We start from the raw sequence: 23,583 nt of genomic DNA on the forward strand, positions 1-23,583 counted from the left end.
TTATCATCCATTGGTTCTTTAGTTTTTGAACATTCCCCGTACATAAAAAATGTTTAAACACCAAGCCAATGTAGCCAACCAAAATATATCAAACAAATACATAATATCATTATTTGATTAGTTTTTCTTCATAAACGAAATTTAGTTGGAACTACTTGATCATCAAATTTTGCCAACTTTATATGTCGCAAAAAAAAAGTTTTCGAAAGTTTCTTCCCAAACGGATTACTGTCTAACATAAAATACTTTAGCTGTCTTTTTTGCTATTCTCGAGAGTCATTTTCAGTACAGAGTAGTTGTTAAAAAACGGTCGTTGTGCCAAATGCACAAAGTTGTTTAATGAGTAGTTAAATATTCAATTAACAGACGAATGTTTGAATTATTTAATAGATTTTTTAAATTTTACATTGATATTTGTATCTAATACTCCAAAAATGTATATACAAAAGTGCCACGAGAAGAAACACTTAAAATTCAGAACAGCCATTTTAAACAAAAAAAAATGTAGCATGTATTGGTAGTTTATTGTTGATTATGATAATTATAATATTAAAATTTTGTAGCCTTATAAAAATTATTTATTAGAAATTATTTTGTTAGTTTTGTAGTTTTTTTTTAATCAGAGTGTAAAAAAGGTAGTTTGTAAATTAAGCTACATATTCTGAAGTCACCAATAACTGTATTGAATCAAATTTATCTTAGCACCAAGAAAGTTAGCTTCTGAAGTTACATATGAAACATCTTTCTTATGTTATGAACATCTTTAAAAGGCAAAAAAATCTATGTACCCCATAACATTTTTATGGGAGTTGTGATTAGCCCCGCAATATGTGTGTTACAATTAAATTGTTGTTGTGGCACAATTAGTTTAAAACAATATGTTAAAAACTTTTTACCTCGTGTACTTTTTCGAGAAGTCATTTTGATCAAGGTTTATAATAAATATTATTTTATGTAAATAAGATTCACTATGCTTTGAAAATTCAACAAAAAATAAGTTATAAATAATTTTTCGTCTTATTCATAAGTCCAAAAATCTATTCAATATTTTTTACGTGTTCAGAAATTTGTAATATATTCTACAAATGTTCCAAACTCGCTTCCATCTTCTTGAACACACAGTCGCCACATTTTTAAAAAGGAACACCGAATATTTTGAAAAATCGTTGGCTTCTGACGAAATCGATTTTTCAGCTTAATGATTCTATTCATTAATTGTTATTCGTTCCTAAATTCGACAAGATACAATCTCATCTTTCGTATACACCCAAAAAATAAAAAGTCAATAGGGTTCATATCTGGACCTTTCAATGGCCAAGAAAGAGATACTACCAGAAAAGATATTCCCTTAATTCGTTTTTATAAAGTTCTAGGACGCCATCCTGTAAAAACTACATATATTCATTAATTGTTATTCGTTCCTAAATTCGACAAGATACAATGTCATCTTTCGTATACACCCAAAGATTAAAAAGTCAATAGGGTTCATATCTGGGGCTTTCAATGGCCAAGAAAGAGATACTACCAGCAAAGATATTCCCTTAATTCGTTTTTATAAAGTTCTAGGACGCCATCCTGTAAAAACTACATATTTATTTTGATTCCAGTCCACTATAACAAAAGGATTAGTTGAAACATCAAAACGTTGAACTTTCGACTAACACGATCATTTTTAAAATTCAAATATACAAATTACAAAAAAAAAAGAATTGTTTTTAACAATAATTTAATTGTGAAATATACAAAAATATGGATCGTTTAGGTAATCACAACTCTCAAGAGTGCGTAGTTTTCACTTTTTTAAGATTTAGAAGATGGAGGGATCATAAGAAAGCCATGTGACAATTTTCGTAACAAAATATTTAACAGTTCACCAGGTATTTGTAAAAATTGATTTGCATTTGTAACTTCAAAGATCTTGAATTTTTTGTGTGAAAATTTTAATATTTTTGGCTCCAGAATTTGTAGTTTAATTTATGACCTACCTTTTTGTGTATATCCTGTATACTGTGGGATATAAATATGATGCAAGCAATTGAAACATTGCATGTGAAAATATATGAGTTTGATGCTTGTTAAAAGTTTTTTCACGTGCATATTAGCATTCATACACATATCATTTTTTTGTTTATTTATAATCGCATGATAGTAATTTGTGTCCATGTGATCACTAATGTGAAATTTGCAGATAGACTAGACAGCATTTATCTGTTTTCACTGCATTAAACTTTCATTTATACAGTGTGTCAATTTTAAAACTTACAATGGGCTATATCTCACGAACAAAAGCTGGTATCGAAAAATGCTTGAAACCGTTTCTAGGATAGTAAGGGGAAACTAAAATGACATGTGAGAGAACTCACCCCCATCAACTTCTTAGACCCCACCCACCTCAACCAAAAAAGTTTAAATTGCAAACCCCTACTTGTGATACATCATTGAAAAGACTATAAAAAATGCTATACAATGGTATAAATAATAATTATACAGGGTGAAGCAATAATTGTGAAACTTTGGCTTAAATGGAAAATTTAATGTGGTCCGTTGTTTTGTAAAGAATAATACAGCCTATTTTCAAATTCTGCACGAACTTTGGCAAATGTTGTTCCCCAACTGACTTGAGGTAACCCCATAGAAAAGTCAGGTGGAACTCAATAGGACCTCTCCTTCCAATCCATTTGTTCGGATAATTGGTATCCAACCAGTGCCTAACTGGAGCTGCATAGTGAGATGGTGCTCCATCTTGTTGGAAGTGCAGCAAATCTTCGTCTAGAGCTAGGTTGCCTTGATCATCCCTTTGATTCTCTAATTCATGCACAATTAAAGGTTCGATGGTGTTTTCCAGCATATCGAGATACATGTCGCCACTTAAATTGAATGGTATGAACAAGGGGCCAATTATAGCATCGCCTAATATTCCTGCCCAAACATTCAGTTTTTCAGGATATTGAGTGTGACCTTCTCTGAATCGATGTGGGTTCACATCACTCCAGTACCGACAGTTTTGTTTATTTACATTACCATTCAGCATAAAATTACATTCATCAGTGAAATAAATATGTTTTAACATTCTCGGTTCAACGATAATTCTTTCAGTCATGAGTTCACAAAACTCAATTCATCGGTCTGGATCATCATCGCCTAGTTCTTGAAGAATTTGTGTTTTGTACGGGTGAAACTTATGTAATTTCAACACCTTTTTAACCGACTCATGTGAAAATCCTGTCATTGCAGATAGTTGACGTGTTGATGCAGTAGGCTCTATTGCAAAATTTCCATGGAACCTCAATTTGGGATGCTTCATTCAGTAATCTTGGGGCATTCCTTTTTTATTTTGCACCAATCCCGTTTCTCTAAACTTTTCAACTAAATCGCGGACGTACACGTGACTTACATTTTTGTCCGGATGCCTTTCGCCTATGGGGTTGATGGGGGTGAGTTCTCTTTCATGTAATTTGAATTCCCCCTTACTATCCTAGAAACGGTTTTAAGCATTTTTCGATATCAGCTTTTGTTCTTGAGATATAGCCCATTGTAAGTTTTAAAATTGACACTGTATAGTTGTCGACATTTGTATAGTTATTAGATGCTGGAGCGCCTTTTCTAATTATATTTTATTATTTCCATATTACAGACAATATCAATTTCTTATATCACTTCTTGGTATTAATTTCTCTTTTATTCTTCTTTTTTGTAGAACTCTACAATAATCAACTTTTATCAACCTTTTCATTCTCAATAATTACCATTTTAATTAATGAATGGGTTGCACATGTGAGTCCCTTTCAATTAGACAAGAGAAACAAATAATATACTTACTCACAATCAGTTTAATATGCCTTGGACGGTCGGTTTCACATACTATAATTTGCTGTGCATCGTCAGGTCTCCGGGAAGATAACTTAAATACTTAATATATAAATTGCCACTAGAGTACTGTCAGATAAAAATATAAATTATGCCAATATTATGTGCTTAATTTTAAAGGTGCACCGTTTTTAAGATTATATAAATATTTTACTTACATGCCGATACAAGGAATGTAGTAATATCTACGTGGAAGCATAATTAAAACTTCGTTATAGTTGGATGCTTTCTGATGGTCATCGACTTTACTGAAATTCGCCAAATGTAGAAATGTCATTGACATTAAAGCTGATGACCATCAGAAACCATCCAACCATAATCAAGTTTTAATTATGCTTTCACGTAGATATTATTATATTGCTTGTATATGCATATAATTACAACATGTATTATAATTTTAAAAATTGTGCACATATAATACTGGCATAATCTATATTTTTATCTGACAGTACCCTAATGGTGGCAATTTATATTTTAGCATTTAAGTTACCTTCTCGGAAACCTGACGATGCATAACAAATTTTATAGGTATACGAAGCTGGTCGTCCAAGGTATATTAAATTGATTGTAAGTCTACGATTTATTTCTCTTAGCTAATCCCTTTTAATTGTATTCTTGGTCACGTACCAAAGAACTCTGATTTCTGTGAGACTCATTCGTTATTCTTCTTTTCTTTTGTCTACCAAAATAATGCACTATATATCACGTGTAACATAATATGTATATATGACATCTTATTGTGTGATATATTGTTGTTATTGGACAGCTAGTTACTGTATCGTCTTAGCTTTGGGTTAGATGTCTTTTAAGTTATTTCTTCTGTTTATATAACCTCTTCATTCACCTCATGACATATTATCAATCAAGCTGTTATCTAATGTATTTAAAATGTCCATTAAGCCCCTGCTCTTATATTTGGCAATATATGGAGATAAGGAACTAAATACTGCAAATGGGCAGGATGTCCCAACAATTATACTTCGGTTTGCTTAATTTTCTGTTTGCCAAAATGTCTTAACGGGTTGGTTTATTGATAAAGTTAACGAGATTGATCTTTTATTTTTGAAATGAAACTATTTCTTTTGTGTTAATATCTTTCAACAAACACTTTTGTCATACGTTTTCTAGTCAATGCAATTGGTTTTGCTTTCTACAGTACAGAGTCACCCTTCCACGGAATTTCGATAAGAGAGCCATTCAAATGGACAAAGTTGTTTTAATTTAGAAATTTGCTGGGAAAATTGATCTCACATACGTTTGTGCATCTTATATATAACTTTCTCATGTTAACTTCTTCCTGTAAAATGTGCGGTAGTCTTTCTGCTCGACATGCATACCATGTTAACTAATTTCATCATATTGACCTTAACCGATGCAGTTTCCTGTCCATTTTTTACTATTGATAATGAAGGTTCATATTTCCTATACACTTACATGAATTTTGATATAATTTCTGTTTGCGACAAACACTCCAAAATCAACAATTCTATGACGAAATAGCTATTAACTTATCTCAAAAACACAAAACAAGATTACTTTCAGGAGTTTGATAAACCTAACTAATTTTCCTGATCAACTTTCACGTTTGGTCCAACTTTCCCCTCTTATACTGGTGCCTTGTTTGTGTATTGTGATTCACATTAATAATACTAATTTAATCGTATCGTAATTCCGCATTTGCCACTGGATTAAAGGATATAGAGCTTAGAACGATCACATCTAAACCTTTCTTTCCATATATATCATTTTTTTATTCAACTTTAATTTCAATGAATAATTTAAAAATTAAAATTTTCGTGTCATCATATTAATTTTATAATGAAGAAAAAAGATGGTAGTAATTTTGAATTTTTTCTTGTTTCCAGGATGACAATGAGGGTCCAGTTACAAAAAGTATTCGCCTGACAGCATCTCTAATTTTAAGGAATCTTGTCATTTACTCCAGTCAATGTAAAAGGTAAGGTTCATTGTTGGAAGTAATTTTATGTTGTAGATATCATAGCAGTAATGGTGAAAATTATATTATTACTAGGACGTGGCGCAATTCTAGCGCATCGGGATTCTATAAAATGCTTTTGTTTTGTCATACCAAAAATATTCTATGCAGATTTATTTTGATATTATGAAGGAATATGAAAAATGCAACATAAATCGTTTTGAGACGCACAAAACGGTACACTAAAGTATATTCATTAATCAAATTCCCATCTGTAAACATACGCACGTGTTGATATTCGCCCTCTCATTCGTCAAGAGGCTATTAAATTAATATAATTTATTGCCTTAAGCCAGACGGATTCTCATGTTACACATCCAAACGTGCCAGTCTGTTTAAATTCAAATAGTAGCGTGTTGCTTTTTTATTCAAAATGTTCACTTTGTTATGTATCTCTCAGTTAAGGAATATTTTATTTTAGCAAATTTTTCTTCAATGGAACATTAAATTTTGCTCACAATGATTAAATTTCAAGAAATTCTTACACTAATAGTTTCAAAAGTAAATATTTTTAAAAATCATATAATATACCTCAGTACGACCCTGTTTGGCTTTCACGTGCGTTTGTTGACAGATGGGAATTCGTAAAACGTGTTTTAAACGTGTAAACTGTCAGTTTCTGACAAATCAATCATGGCCAACTCACAATAATTATTGGTAAACGTTAAAATATCTACCAAATTAATACTTTAATGGAAAAATAAAAATATCTAGAAAACCGATAACTTTAGGTATAGGGAGTACTTCATAAAATTTGAAGTACGATATTAGTACTTTTCGATACTGATATAAAATACAGGGTATTCTATTTAAAATTACCCAGAAAATAATGTACTTGCATTTTGACTTACCCTGTATATTTAACGAATATTATGAAAACATATATGTTTTACAATTTTTAACAATTATTAAAAAACTATGGTTGCAATAGATCAATGTTCCCATACTCCTTTTTAATTATACAGGGAGTTAAACTTGATACGATTTTCAGGTAATATTGGTTATATCTTTTTAAATACCCGGTATAACATAATAAAACTTTACATTATTGTGATGTGGAAGTGAAGCAGATTTCAATTTTAAAATAAAATACAGGGTGTTCCATTTAAAAAAAAAAAAACAAGTTTGGTCTGACACCATCTTATGGAACACCCTGTAAGATTGTAACTAATTTTAAAATATGGAGTTGAAAGCTGCCTACAATTTTTGTCAATAACTTTTTTTTGTAATTTTTACTATAACAGATCTACTGAGCTTCCTCACAGTAATCAATCACCCTGTATAGTTGTTTGTTAAAAATACTTTTTTTTTTAAATTATTTTTAAATATTTTTTTGTATGTTCCAGGTACTTAAAATCGTACGAATCCCACTTAGCAAACGTAGCGCTGAGTAACGTCGAATCCTCGAGGACGATAGCACAAATTCTGTTCGATATGAACGACGGATCGACGCACAGGTGACCTAAACGTAAAAAAAGTGACTGGAGTACATGAACAATTTTGTGAAGAATTGTGAATATAAAAGAGAGAACTTGTGTAAATTATTAAAACAAAGTGTACAAAAATATTTAGTTGGTTAGGTCGAACGAGTAAGATGCCTAATTCTTATTTTTTATATTATTTTACGTAGTGTACGGAGATATTGGACTCGACGAGTTATTTCTACTGTGAACACCCCATCCCCCTCCTACCCCCCAACATTTAAACTGGAAATATTATAACAGAATGTTTATCGGTGCAATTCAGAACTAAATACCGCTTGGGGAATCATTAAACGCTATTAGAAAAAAAAAATCGTTGAAATAGTAATTTTATTTAGAATGATTCGAAATCAGTTTTTATCAGATTTTTAAAAAATTATTTATACAAAATAAAAGTCGACGTTTTGGCGTAAGAAACAATGTTTATCTCTGTGTATGGCATTGGTAAGTCACACCTTTTTATAATATGGCGAGTCTAACGTCACCTGTCATCCGTTCTATGCTCGTATGTCTATTCGATGTTGTCATATGTCACGTAACGCATCAACAATATTCAGTTTTTAGTTTCAAAATAGCACAAACAATTACAATGATACAATTAATGCTGTCGATGTTCTGGTGACAAAAGTAAACTAACTAAAAGCGTTTGTAGCCTCATGAATAATACACTTAATTGAATTTAGACTAAATAAAAATCAAAACTTTCTAATGGGATACCTAAATAAATTGGTAAAATTGTCAATTGTGTATAAAATTAATTTTTCTATTTAAGGGACTATTACCGTCTAGTAAAAAATGGCGCATTTTCAACAATTTTTTTTGTATCTTATTTATTATATTATGGCAATTAAATTTCTTTCAAATTATTATACAACTTTTGAAGATTACAAATTTTTTTCTGTTTTTTTTTTTCATTATTCGTATATCTTAACCTTTCAGGGATAACGTGATATGATGGAACACAAAATGTAACGTCGGACTTCTTTTTCTGCCAGTGCCTATCCTCTATGGATGTTGACTACCACAATGGCCCATCGTATTTTATTAGCAGCTGTTCGAAATAGGTCTGTGGTGGTCATACCTGTCCACTGTCTCAAATTCTTAAGCCAGGATATTCGGCGGCGTCCTGGTCCTCTATTTCTTTCTATTTTCCCTTCTAATATCAATAGTAGGATTCTGTATTTATTTTCATTTCTCACTATATGTTCGAAGTATGCTAACTTTCTTTCTTTAATGGATTTCAAGATTTCAGGTTCTTTTTGTAAACGTTGCATTACTGCGTCGTTAGTTATATGATGTACATATGATATTTTGAGCATGCGACGATAGCAATGCATCTAGAAAGACTGCAACCGTCTGCAAGACGCATCAGTGAGTGTCCATGCCTCTGCTCCATACATAAGAACAGAAAACACATAACAATTAAGGATTTTGAGTCGGAGATGTAAGTTCAAGCTTAAATTGCAGAGAACTTTCTTCGTCTGTTGGAAGGCACTCCTTGCTTTTTCGATCCTACATTTAATGTCGTATAAGTGATCCCAACTGTCTGATGTTGCATCCTAGGTATGTTATTTTTTCTGTTCTATCATTTTCTGCCATAAACTTTGCATCTGTATCTTGGTTTTTGTTTATGATCATAATTTTCGTCTTCTTATTATTAAGTTTCATTCCATATTTTCTACCGATGTTAACTACTTGATCTATCAGTCTTTGTAATCCTTCAGCACTATCCGCAACAAGACAGTGTCGTCTGCATATCTTAGATTATTTATTACTTCACCGTTAACAATCACGCCATCAGTCGTTTCTCCCAAAGCTTCTCGAAATAGATGTTCAGAGTACGCATTAAACAGCAAAGGCGAGAGTATGCAACCTTGTCGTACTCCTCTTTGTATTGGGACTTCATCGGATAATTGATTGTCTACTCGAATCTTGGCTACTTGTTTCCTATAGAGATTGGCTATTATTCTTATATCCTTGTCATCGATGTTTGCGATTCGCAAAGTTTCAATAAGCCTCTCATGCTGTACTTTGTCAAATGCCTTTTCGAAGTCAATGGAACAGGCAAAGACATCTATATTAACATCTCTTGCTCGTTGTATCAATACTTGTATGCTAAAAAGTGCTTCTCTTGTGCCAAGACCGCTGCGAAATCCAAATTGTACATCAGCAATACCCTCCTCCAATTTCTTATATATGCGAGCATGGATGATGTTTAAGAATATTTTGCGTGAGTGGTTCATGTGGCTAATGATTCGGTGTTCTTCACATTTCTTAGTATTTTCTTTTTTTGGCAGTGGTATAAATATGGACATGTACCAATCTCTTGCTAATAAAACAAAATTTATGACAATTTCCAAAACACAACAACAAGGCATTTTAAACATAAGAGGATTCTAATAGAAAAAGTAAAAAAATACAGATATCTTGGTACAATTATTAATGAAAATAACGAGTATACAGAAGAAATAAAAATGAGAATTGGACAAGCTAGAGCAACATTTAATAAGATGAGAAAAGTATTATGCAGTAGAGACCTTAGTTTGCAACTAAAAAATAAGAATATTACGTTCATATGTGTTTTCGGTGCTGCTGTATGGGGTGGAGGCCTGGACCTTAAAGAAAGAGGTGAGCGATCGACTTGAAGCATTCGAGATGTGGACCTACCGAAGAATATTAAAAATAAATTGGGTGGACCGAATAACAAATGTTGAGGTCCTCAGAAAGATGACAAAGGAAATGGAAATCATGAATACGATTAAGATAAGAAAGTTACAATATCTCGGCCACGTTATGAGAGGGAATAAATATGTGTTGCTGCAAACCATAATGCAGGGAAAACGAAGTATTGGGAGAAGACGCATCTCCTGGCTCAACAATCTGAGAAAGTGGTATAATTGAATCAAAAGTGAAAATAGCTATGATGATTACCAACCTCCTTACAGGAGACGGTACCTAAAGAAGAAGACCAATCTCTTGGTAAAGTTCCTGTTACATATATAGGGTTAAATAATTCTGTCATAATGTCATGTTGATTATCTTCTATGAATTTCAATACCTCAGCATATATTTCATCAGGTCCTGGCGCTTTGTTGTTTTTTAGACGACTTATAGCAGATCTTACTTCTGATTTTGTTATTGTTGGTCCATTCTTTTTTAAAACCCTTCTCGAATTTTATATTTCAGATTTTCTGTTTCAGAGATTAACTGTCCGACAAAAAGTAGTAAGTTTTTGGCGCCATCTTTAAAATACAGGAACAATGAAAAATTTTTTTTAATCTTCAAAGGTTTTGGAATATAAAAAAAAGTTTGATTTCCATATATATGTTAAATAAAATAAAAAAAAATTGTTGAAAATGTGTTATTTTTTAGAATTCTAGACGGTAATAAGTATGTTTTTGTTTTAATTATAATAATTTCCAACCCATTCTATGAGTACAATAAAACCTTCCAGTAGCGACCACCCTCGCGGAATCTAAAACTGGTCGCTAAAGAGAAGTGATCGTTTAAGAGAGAACATAGGAAAATTAAAGCAACTGTTCTGCATTTTACGTTGTTTATTTACATATTAAGTATAATTTTAATCGATTGTAATTTCAATTTATCAGTAATATAAATTAACGCAATGACATCAATTTAAGAATTAGACACACTGTATAGTAAAACTATTGTTTTTTTAAATAATCTGAAATTAACGGTTGCTTCATATTTTTTAATTTATTTAAAAGCAAATAAGATTAACATTTTATTGAAAACTTAAAATTATTTGTGGACATGTCAAAATTGTTCTCATTAGAGAGTGTTCAAGAGCCCAAGGTCTCATATTTTAAAAAAGTTGATTTATTTTTTTTATTTCATATGAAAGTATAGTATATCAAGAGTATTCATACCAAATTTGAAGCAAATTCGAGCAATATTGCCGGAGTTATAGAGATTTGAATACCGCGCGGTCGGTACGTGCGCTCTCAATTTAAAAACTATAAACTCAAAAAGTTCTTTATAGTATTGTTTCATGATTGGACAAAGAGATTTTTAATCGATCGACTCGTTCTTGTTTTATACGAAAAAAATGTTTTAAAAACGATGAGAATCCTAAAAATGCTAAAAAATATGAGACGAAAATTCATTCAAATTTATTTCGAAACTTTCAACTTCATTTTTTTACAATTTCTTCGAAATCTCGAAACGATACTATAAAGATGAACTGTGCAAAGTTTCAGCAAAATCGGTCGATTGGTTCTCAAAAAAAACGCGTTTGAAGTTTTTTAAACTGTACAGTACTGCGTATACCGCCTACATGTTTTAGTAAGTACCGCGCGGTATTCAAATTTCTATAACTCTGGTAATATTGCCCGAACTTACTTCAAATTTGGTGTCTCAATTCAAGGAATTGAGAATCGGTCGTTATATACGCAGGTGGTCAATTTATAGGAGTGGTTGCTTGCAGAGGTTTTACTGTATGTATATTCATTAATATCTGGAGCTGTTCTTTATTTTCTGCATACCTTATGTTATTTATCATAATGCCATTGATTCTTACTCCCTCTGGACATTTTATTTTATGAGTACAAAAAGACACTCATTTATTTAGGTATTAGTGATAGGAAAAAAGCATTTTGATACAACAAATGAATTGGATTTGTCGATTAAAACAAGTATAAAGCAAACACTGCGAGGTTTATTAACTAGCAACTACATGTTTGGTGCAAATTTAAAAATGAAAAGTAAAATACCTATATATAAATTTTCAAAATATCAAAGGAAAACGGACTAACCGTGTATTGTTAATAGGGCGGTTTATAAAAAAATCGTTCAGTATATCATTAAAAAAAAAAGATTGTTATAATGTAAGAAATTTATGAGAGTTCCGAAGCAGATTAACATCTCTAATATTATTGATTGTATCCTGCGATGTGTATATTATTATTTGTGATTATAACCTTCCCCAATCTTTTTTATTTGAATGTCTCATATACTTCCATATTATTCTCTTTAAGGTTATTCAGAATTTTAATATTTTTATTGAGTTCTCGATAATTTTCTTTTGACTTTATATCAAAGGCATGTTTAAAATTTAGTATCACGTTGTGTATTTGTAGAGTTCGCCGTCAAAATCTGCCCCCCTCCCACCAAATATTTTTTGACCCACAAAACTTAAATTATTAAATTTTTACAATTACGTAATCATTTAAAATGACGGACGTGGGCCATTTTATAGAATTATTTTAATTGAAATAATATGGCAATTTGAAAGTTCTATCATTCAGTATGTCTATCACTTAGATTTTTGTGGTTTTAATATGGCAACTATTAAATATTTTGTTCAATGGACTTTACACTATGCAATTTTCATGCTATGTAAGGCAGATTATACAACTGCGCATACCCACGGTACATGTGGATGCAATATCTGCCCTAGACAAAAAATTAGAACGTGTTCTATTTTTCATGCAATTTATCGTCAAAATTCATGTTGCCAATATAAAAAAATTTATAGTTTAGGATAAAACTTAACCTTATTAATTTTTGATTTATATTTGAAGATATTTAGTGCTGGACTGAAATTTCCAAGTGAAAGTTCTAAAGTTGATGTTTTGGTATATTTCTTCTGTTCTGATGTAAAAGCTCTGATGTAAACAGATCAGGCTAGGCAAGAAATATGCTATGCAAGACGGACTTGCGTAGCATGAGACTTGCATGGCCTAGATGTAAAGCTATCTTTAGTCTTCAGCTTTTAACAAAACACTCTAACCGATATATTTATTATTCCCATTTTCCTCATGCTGGTATCATCATCATCATTGGTGCTACAGCCCTATAAAAGAGCCTCGACCTTCCCAAGTCTATTACGCCAGTCAGTTCTATCCATTGCCAACTGTTGCCAGTTTGCTGCGCCTATTTGTCTACCATCCTCATCTACACCATCCCTCCATCTGAGTTTTGGTCTACCCCTTTTTCTACTTCCCACAGGTTGTGACATAAGGATTCTTCTAGGAGGGTTGTTCTGCTGTGATCTTGCTAGATGTCCTGCCCATCTTAGTCTTCCTATTTTTATAAAGGATACTACGTCTTTACCACCAAATATATGTTTATATCTGTGATATATCTCGTAGTTGTACCTCCTTCTCCAAACAACACCATTTTCACAGATGCCACCAAATATTCTTCTCAGGATCCTTCGTTCAAATATAAGCAGGAGATTTTCATCTGCCTTGGAAATGGTCCATGCCTCCGACCCATATGTCAACACTGGTTGTATAAGGGTTTTGTATATGGTTATTTTTGTTTTTTGGCTTAAGTTTCTGCTTCTCGATATGTCTACTCAGTCCAAAATAGCATTTGTTTGCTAGGATTATTGTTCGCTTGATTTCTTCCGTCATGACGTTCTCCTTGGTGATCAGGGAGCCCAAGTATGTGAATTTGTCCACCACTTCAAAGGTAGAATTATCAACCGTGAATTGGTGGCCGATGTTTCTGGCTCTATTGTTGGGTGTTGATGCCATTATCTTAGTTTTATTTTCATTTACTTGCAGGCCCATATTTTTTGAGGCATTTGACAAGGTGGTATACATTTCTTCTAGCTTGCGTGTTGTGCGGGCAACTAGATCAACATCATCTGCATATGCCAAAATTTGTGATGATTTATTAAAAATGTTTCCTCTGCTGTCTATTTGGGCATCCCTGACCGCCTTTTCCAAAGCTATGTTGAAAAGGAGACACGCCAGCGCATCTCCCTGTCGCAGCCCAACATGCGTTTCAAATGCCTGTGATTGTTCGCCCTGTATTTGGACTTAGCCTTAACCAATCTTATCAGTTTATCGGGGATGTGGAATTCATCCATGGCTTCATACAATTTATTTCTTAGGACACTTAGGTATACAAGGAATTAATCTTTTACTGATAGTCATCAGATAATTGTCACTAACGTCTCGGTGGCGCAGTGGTAATTTCTGAGCGTAAAAATATGAGTTCAAGTCCGGTCAGAATAAGAAATTTTATTAAAAAAATTTAATTTTTGTAGCATTTGTACAAAATATTGGAATGATCGATGGCTGACAGCGAGGTATCATATCAAATTGAAATTATAATGAGGATTAAAGTGTACATTCTTCTTTCTGTGCCACTCCTATCGGAGATTGGAAATCATCAAGGCTATCATGACCTTGTTTACAGCTGACCTAAAGAGTTCATTAGTGGTACAGCCAAACCACTCTCTCAAATTACGCAGCCATGACATTCTTCTACGGCCTGGATTCCGTTTTCCTTCTATTTTTCCTTGCATTATATTTTGAAGTAATGCGTATTTATGTCCTCTCATCATGTGATCCAAACACTACATCTCGAAACTTTCAATATTTTTTATATTGTTCTGCTTGAGAGTCCAGGCCTCTACACCGTATAATAGCGTGTTAAATACGTAGCCCCTTAGCATTCTTAATCGGAGAGGGATGCTTATATCTCTGTTGCAGAAGAATTTCCTCATCTTTATGAAAGTGGCCCTGGCAATTTCGATACGTCTTTTTATTTCATTGTTTTGGTCTCCAGTTTCGTTTATTGAAGTACCCAAGTATTTGTAACTTGATACTTTTTCAATTTGAATGCCGTTTATATTAATATGTGTTGGTTGTGTCATGTTCTTACTGAAGACCAAATACTTAGTTTTTTTGATATTGATACTTATGCCATAATTGTTGCAGGCAATATTTATATTTGTAAGTAACGTTGTAATTCTTCTTCTGTTCTTGCAACTAGTACAGTGTCGTCTGCGTATCGAATATTATTTACAAAGTGTACATATCATATTAAAAATATGAAATATGTGACCAAAAACTTATTTTTATTGGATATTAGTCTCCTAATATGTATTCGAGCATAACCTGTAATGCTAATTTTCTTTCAATTTTATCTGTAACCCAGGAAAAACAGTTTTTACCTTTAATAAAATAACCCACTGTTATATTAACATAGGTAGTCTGGGTTGTACTAATATTCAAAATGTCTCATTTTTTATAAGTAGCATTATATAGTTAAAACAAGTTTTAGATGAAAAGCTTGTTTTGTAAAAAATGTAGGATTGTCAGCTGTTATTTTTATAGCTTTAATGTTGTTCCAGATAACATTTTGATCCAGTATTATCAACATTGAAGTTTTTGCCAATATTTTCTGAACAGTTTCCAGTCCAAGGAGTCTCTCATTTCTAGTTAAGTAACATTGTATGGTGAACCTGTTTTCTTGGCGAACTTTATTACAGACACCAAATCCGTGGGAACATTAATGGGACTTTGTTTTAGCATTCTTGTCTTTTCCCTTTTAATATAGGCATGCATAATGTGTGTAATGTCTAATGCTTTTCACCTCCAATGTATACAATGCAAAAATATACATTCTGAGCAGTGCGATTGTCCTCCAGAAAATGACATCTTTTCCTACGGTTTGAAATATTTATACAAACATGTAGAAATTTCTACTGCCCCTTTGTTACCCACACCCTCATTCCAAAAGAAGTAGTGGCCCTGATGTGTTAAAGCATCAAAAATGGCAAAGTTGTATGCATTCAACTTTGATTTATAAAAAAGGGCAGATGTGTTTCCATAAGGAAGCTGAAACACACCCTCTAAATTAAAAAATAGTTACAATTTTATTGACTTCCTAAAGTTTTGTCTCGGTTTTTTCCTCACTAGCCAATGCACTGTCTGATTTATAAATTCATATTTTTCTTTTTTCAATGAACGTTGCTGTTCATCCATATTTTTATACTGTGTACAAAAATTACATAAATCTTTTTTCTACTTGGCGGAACATTTTTCTGTGTATAATCTGTACATTATTGATGGATTCAAAGAACCTTCTAAATATCCCATTTCACTGTCTGCCCTACAATAGTGAGAGGACATGCGAGGAAAACTCTTAATATGGTTTTTGGCCAAAAGCATTGCTTCATAGCTTGTTTTGTTTGCATTTGATTAAGTACCACGTTTTTCTCTTTTAAATCATCTTACAATTTCTTGATAACTGTTAATATTGTATTGTTTGATAAAATCAATGTGGCAGTAAAGAAGTGTTTGCAAGCTCTCACGTTTTATCCATCAACTTCAAAATAATATCCAAAGTTTTCCTTTCTCTTCGCATTGCTAGACCTTTTTCCTTGGAAAAAACTTTCATGATGCAACGAGCCAAGTACTTTATCACTTAAACCATAAAAATCATTGAATGTTTTCCAAAACATGTTCTTGATCAGTTTATTTTTTTATTTTTTGTTTCCAGTTATTTTCATTACGTTGCCTCCTACGACTAAGGATAGGTAACTTCATCACCATTTTCACAGTTGATTAATGTACGAGTAGATACAGGAACATCCTCATAATCTTAAGTCCGAATCAGAGGGCTCAAAATCTCCATCATGAGCTCCTGTTGCGGTCCACTTGTTTAGTTGCAAGAATGCACATCAATTGACAACGTGAAACCATTTTAACAGCCCTTTTCACTATTTCAATACTTTAAAGTTTTTGATTAGAAAACAGGCTTGATAATATGAGTATTTTGCACATAAAATGTCATATACATTATAATATAAGCAAACTTAACCTCAAAAACTTTATCAACCGTCATGTTTTTCGTACAGACATATTTGACAATGACGTATTATATTATACGTTTATAAATTTGAAAAGAAATTATTTATTAAATAAATATTTTTTATTTAATAAAATCTAATTGTGGCAATTTGGTAATTGTAGCACTTATTTTTTTTTTTTTCAATAACTACGCTTTCTTTAGTATTTCTTATATTAATTATCTATATTATTTATATTACGAACTTAACCTGTTTGTTTAGAAAATGTCTGTTCGAAAAAAATGGCTAACACTATTTTTTGATGAAAAGTCCTATAAACAAGCGACAGTGGGTTATTCAGTTTGGCTCAGTCTTCGAGTTAGAATCTATGGAGAAGCTATGAGCATATTAACGTGTGTATTAAAAACGGCGTCAGTAGGTGTGGCTAACGATCATACCAATATGGTGTTGGAATTTGGGCCGTACTCAATAATATTAAAACTACTATACAAATATGACTAGTTATTCAAAAGATTTAATCATAATCTAAAAAAGCGCAATACATTTTTAATAAACTATGATTTATTTATCCCGCCGTGAACACTAAAAATACAACATATTATACATAAAGATAAATTAATACAGTCAAATAACAAGTTGTATCTGAAAGAGATAATAATATAAATAATATTTTAAAGGATATAATGAATCTACTATTTAAACGGGAATAAGCCACAATTAAAGGTTAAAGTACGTTTATTGACGTTTCAATTTCCACTTCGGAAATTTAATTGTGGCTTATTCCTATTTAAATGGTAATTACTTTAACATGCCACAAGAAAATAGCTTAAGAACAATAATGAATATACGGTGTGAAATAAAAGAAATACGTTCGTTTTACAACTTATATATTTGATAACTAGAAATTAACTGACACTTATTTAGTTCAATTAACAAAGTTAAAAAAGTTATTATTAAAAAAACAAAATTGAATATCTGTCGAATATCACAATGGAAATACTGTGTAGAAATTAAAATAATTATGTTGCAGTAGTTAATAAGAAATTTTAAGATATTTAGGATGAAGATATTTGAGTATTCTCAAGAATAGCACGATCTACCTTACTTATAAGATTTTTTATGAATACTATTAATTTTTATTCTCTGAAGTACGGGCCATTACTTTGTTTACATATTTTTATACTAACCTGTGGGAGGCGTAGAATGTCATGGCTGCGCAACCTGAGAGAGTGGTACGGATGTACATCAAATGAACTTTTCAGAGCAGCCGTCTCAAAAGTCCGAATAGCTATGATGATTGCCGACCTCCGCCGCGGAGATGGCACTTGAAGAAGATACTAACCTGTGGAACGTTATTCCTGAAGATTTTTTATTAACTTTGCTACTGTAACTACGTTATGAACAAGAAACCATTATTATGAACTATCACAATATAATATTACAGTTTTTATAAAAGTATTATAAAACTAAAGATATTCGAAAAACAACAAACGTAAACAATCATACCCGATCTGTCAAAACGATCATAACAATATGGCCGAAGTGAGGTCGTTTTTAGTCACGTGATGCCCTCTCCATAGATTCTAACTCGATGGTCTCAGTAGTTAATTGCTTCCAGTATAACAATGGTTTATTCCCCATAGCCGTGAAGTTGGGTTTTAATACCTGTTATCTCAGAGTTGGTATGATAAATTGGACTCTTGGTTGCTTTGCGGTAATAATGTTGAAAACAAAATTTTGTCAAAATATTCCACTCAGTAACGCAGCCACTGCTATCAGCCATTGATATAAAAACTATGTACTATCAAATTATTTGGAACATTTGATACTTTGTTATACCAGTTGCCATTTTGGAACTTCAAGACAGCATAATAATTCTGCCTAATATTCTAGAAATATATTTAATGCCACAAGAGCTTTCAAATGATGCATCACATGCCATATATTGTCATTTAAGAATATTTTAGATGACATACTATTTTAAAGTATCAATAAACGAATTCTATCAATGTTTGCGAAACTGGAAAAATGAATTGACCTGTTAAAGCGGTTTCCATAAAAATTTTAAACAACAATATTATTGAATGAGCCCCCATATGCAGTTTGAAATGATTACGTCATTAAGCGTCATAAAAACGAAGCACAGGTGCTTTAGTTCGTTTATTTAAAAAAATTAGTAATTTAAGATCAATGTTTTAGGAAATAATTGGGGAGGGCTTTGGACTCTTACTATATGCCACATTCTAAGGCTTTTCTATAATTTATCAAAGTATACGGATGACGTTTACTGCAAATTTTTATTTTCTGCTATAATAATATGTACCTGTTTTTTATATGTAAACTGTTTTTACTATGAGTAAAGTTGTATAGGGTAATCAGGGAAAGACTTCTACTGTGTAGACTCTGCTTAGACACACACTTAATTATTTAAAATATTAACTGTTTGTTTGTGACATCTACGTTTTAGTGTTTCGTAATAATACCAACAGAATTCTCTTTCAGTTTAACAGCATAGATAGTACCAACATGAATCCGAAAAATTAACATTTTTTTTTTGTCCAAATTTAGTCATTTTAAAACCATTGTTCAGCAATCGAGCGGTGTTACTGCAGAAAACCTAGATTTTCCTTTTCACAATAATTATTGGGTACACTGTTTGTCTTAAGATGATGTCAAAAATGACATTCTTAAGTCGCAAATATCGCGAGGTTATTTTCTGTAAGATTGTGGTTTTGGTATATATTAAAAGATTTGTTGTCAGAACGAAAGTGTAGCTCTTATAAACTTTGATTTGGATAATTTGGGTTTATCGTTTTTAACTCCAATTAAAAATAGCACATAATGAGCATAATAGACCAGTATTCTATACCATTCCTGTCCACTACCACCATGACTTTCAGTATTACTGTTACGTTAGATGACACTTTTATTATCGAACTTGACCATACTGTAAATATTCCTATTTAGGGCGTGACAGAAGCTTTCTGGGTTGGCCGACTCAGATCAGGTAGCGCCACCCAGGAATCCCCTTCTGTTATAGTCGCATATTACAGTAACAGTAACTATTTACATGTACACATCTAAATCACACCTGTAGTTTCAAAATCTTGTTTATTGTATTATAGCCCCTTGCCTTTCGGCGTGCAGCCAATTTTCTAACCTCAAAATCGTGTAGTGTTAATCTGATTTTATTGTTATACATTTGTATTTCAGAACGAGTGTTCTGTGGTAAACTTAATGTATATTTAAGCATTCAGATCGAAGATAGTCACATTCCTGTAGTTTGACATCAGTTTCAAATGTGAAAGAAACGTTAATAAAATTTTTATTTTCCATACTTATTTATTTTTTCTTTATACTATTGTACAAATAAACATCTATAAACTAATATGCATAGACGTACTACAATTTTTGCGAAATATTTTACTATTTCAATTCGTTTGGTAAAAAAGTGTGTTTAATGACCCAAGTACAGGTGATGTTGGCTATTAAAATTGTAAATACTTTTTTGTACTTGTATCGTGGATGAAAAAAAATTGAAAAAGCTGTCCATTGTACACATGATATAGATGGCACATCGGTTATTTTTTATCAGTATTATCTGAAGATAATGTGAATGGCTTTGTTCTTCAGCGAGGTACAGAATCTCTAGTTGACTGATTATTTTTTTCATATAATTGTAAAATAACTACTGTCATAAATAAGTTGTGTTGTGCTTATCATATCCAATATCCACCTTTTCATACTTACCAGTAAATTCTGTAATATATTTACAATAATGGAAGAAAATAAAGTGCATTTAATGTGATGTTTGTTTTTTCTTAATAAATTCGAAATAACCGCACCCTAGAAAATATACTTCAGTCTAGAAAAAGAAATAGAGCTATTACAGGTATCTGATTATTTTAAGTTATAGGTGGGACATTGTTAATGAAAAATACGTATAGAGGTACTGTCAGATTCGGTCGTATTTGGGATATATATTATATATTACAGTATTGTGCGAAATAATGTGAACAGAGATCGAAATTCAGTTTTCATAAGTTGGTACACCTGCTGTGCCTATTCTGTCATAAAAACAACAACCTCAAAACCTTATTAGTATATTGTTCCAATATTGGTAACTTTTTAATATGGATATCACTCCTAGTAAAAGGGAAAGAATCATAACACTTTGTGAGCATACACCAATAACTCAGAGGGACATTGCAAAGGAGTGTTGTGTAAGTTTGGGTGCAATAAACAAAATAATTAAACAAAAAAAGGAAACAGGGTCAGTTGAAGTGCAGCAGAAAGGAAAATGTAGAAGAAAACTGAAGACTACTCCTCGAGATGAAGCCTTTCTTTTGCGCGATAGCAAACTTCATCCCAGAAAAACAAGTTATGACCTTCAGCAAGATTTAGAAAAGGCTGGAATAAAAATTCACGACTCAACGGTACGCAGACGTCTCTTAGAAGGAGAGAGAAGAGCCGTGAGACCGCAGAAGAAACAACTTCTGACAGCGCCTATGATGAAAAAAAGACTAAATTGGGCAAAAAAAATACGCTCATTGGAGAAAAGTGTTATTTTCTGATGAGACCCACTTCCTAGTGCAGGGCCAGCGACCAAAATTCGTACGAAAGGCAGCCAACGAGTCACTTTCAGCTAGCCATATTAACCAAACACTATCACATCCCACCAAAAAATGTTCTGGGGCTGTTTTTCATACTCAGGAACTGGCACTCTTATTCCTATTGAAGGTATGATGAACAGTGAAAAGTACAAAGCCATGCTAGGGCAATGCTTAGCTATAGAGCTTGACAAAGTACAGGCCGAAGAGACTGCAATTTTTCAACAAGATTCCGCTCCGTGCCATGTATCGACCTTAATCCTATTGAAAATTTGTTGGCAATATGTAAGGCTAAACTGCAAGAATTGACTGTACGACAAAAGCAAAAATGATGGAAGCAGTGATTAAGGTGTGGTTTAGAGATGAATCAATCACAAACAATAACAAAAAACTTGTGGATTCCATGCCTAGAAGACTCCAGGAAGTCATAAAAGTAAAAGGGGGACATATATATATATATATATATATATATATATATATATATATATATATATATATATATATATATATATATATATATATATATATATATAATTTAGCTCTCCAGGCCTAGAAGGTCCATGGCTTGGGTTACTATTCTTTTCTGTTTGTTGCTTTATTTTTCCAGTTTGGTATTTTAAGTTTTTCTATGTCTTTTTCAACATCCTTCTTCCACCTGGTTTTCGGTCTGCCTTTTTTCCTTTTCCCTCCTATTCCTCCCATTAGCAATCTTTTTGGCAGTCTCGTGTTTTCTTTTTCCTCGTGTTTTCCTTTGGATGTGTCCCAACCATCTCAGTCTTTGTGACTTTATGATCCCTACGATATTCGGCTCTCCATACATCTCCTCTAATTCCATATTTGGTCTTTTTCTCCATATACCATTCCATAATTTACCTCCAAATATTTTCCTGAGGACTTTTCTTTCCCAGACTTGCAGCAAGACTTGCTCGGATTTGTTCATTGTCCATGTTTCACTGGCATATAATACAATAGGTCTTATTACTGTCTTATATATTCTTATCTTAGCCCTTCTAGATATGTTTTTGCTTCTTAATAAATTGTTTAGTGCAAAAATACAACGGTTACCGGCCATAATTCTCGCTTGGATTTCTTCCTTCATATTTGGTCTTCTCGTGAACGTCGCTCCTAAATACTGGAATATTTCTACTTCTTCGAATTTATATGTTTTTTCATCTGTTATTACTGTCAGATATTGTTCCTGTAGGTAATCTCTTTCTGTCCATTCCATATATTTGGTCTTTTCTTCATTTATGTACATCCCTTTCTTTCTCGCTTTCATTTCTAATCTTTTTATTATTTCTTTTAATTCTTGCTTACTTCTGGCTACCAGTACAATGTCGTCAGCGAATGCTAAGCATTGGTGTTTTCTTTGATATATAAGTCCTGACCTGTTGATTCTAGCTTCTCTGATGGTAACTTCGAGGACGATACTGAACAACAGCGATGACAGTGGGTCTCCTTGTCGCACCCCCTCACTGACCTCAAACTTATCAGTTTCTTCGCCATTTATTTTAACCCTATTCTCTGTTTTTCGGAGTGTCACTTTTACCATTCTTATGAGTTTTTCACTAATTCCCATTTCACGTAGTGCTTTGTATATTTCTTTGCGCTTTATCCTATCGAACGCTTGTTTAAAGTCGATGAATAGGGCCATTGTAGGTTTCCCATATTCGTAGCTTTCTGCTTGTATTTCGCGCAGTAGGAAAATTTGATCCACTGTGCTGCGCCCTCTTCTGAATCCACATTGATATTCCCCTATGTCATTATCTATATTTTGAGATAGCTTATCTTTTATATATACTGCAAGTATTTTATATGCAACATTTAGTAGGGCTATTCCCCTGTAATTGTGGCATAAACTTTTGTCGCCTTTTTTGTGAAAAGGGCACAGTGTCGCTTCGGCCCATTCCTTCGGTAATTTTTCTTGTTCCCATATGTCTTTTAGCAACTTTTCCAAATGCTTAATTAGTACTGGTCCTCCATATTTAAACATTTCAGCTGTTACTTCATCTCTTCCTGGGCTCTTATTATTCTTTAGTTTCTCTATTATTTCTT

The 23,583-nt window shown here is 32.4% G+C and overlaps 1 protein-coding gene across 8 annotated transcripts in view; it reads left to right on the forward strand.

Moving 5' to 3' along the window:
- The window catches only part of Bap170 (Brahma associated protein 170kD), a 197,610-nt gene extending 176,884 nt beyond the window's left edge, over positions 1 to 20,726 (forward strand). For 7 of the 8 annotated variants that reach the window (XM_072543109.1, XM_072543112.1, XM_072543114.1 and 4 more), the window contains 3 exons: positions 5,733 to 5,824; positions 7,210 to 13,130; positions 14,219 to 20,726. In XM_072543109.1, coding sequence (XP_072399210.1) covers positions 5,733 to 5,824; positions 7,210 to 7,324 — 207 coding nt within the window. In that variant the 3' untranslated portion in view covers positions 7,325 to 13,130; positions 14,219 to 20,726. Of the gene's footprint in view, positions 1 to 5,732; positions 5,825 to 7,209 lie in introns of all 8 variants that reach the window. The other variant, XM_072543110.1, reaches the window with a different exon arrangement.
- The last annotated feature ends 2,857 nt before the right edge of the window (positions 20,727 to 23,583 follow it).

Source organism: Diabrotica undecimpunctata, chromosome 9 (genome assembly GCF_040954645.1).
Source record: "Diabrotica undecimpunctata isolate CICGRU chromosome 9, icDiaUnde3, whole genome shotgun sequence".
Classification (NCBI taxonomy): Eukaryota; Metazoa; Arthropoda; class Insecta; order Coleoptera; family Chrysomelidae; genus Diabrotica; species Diabrotica undecimpunctata.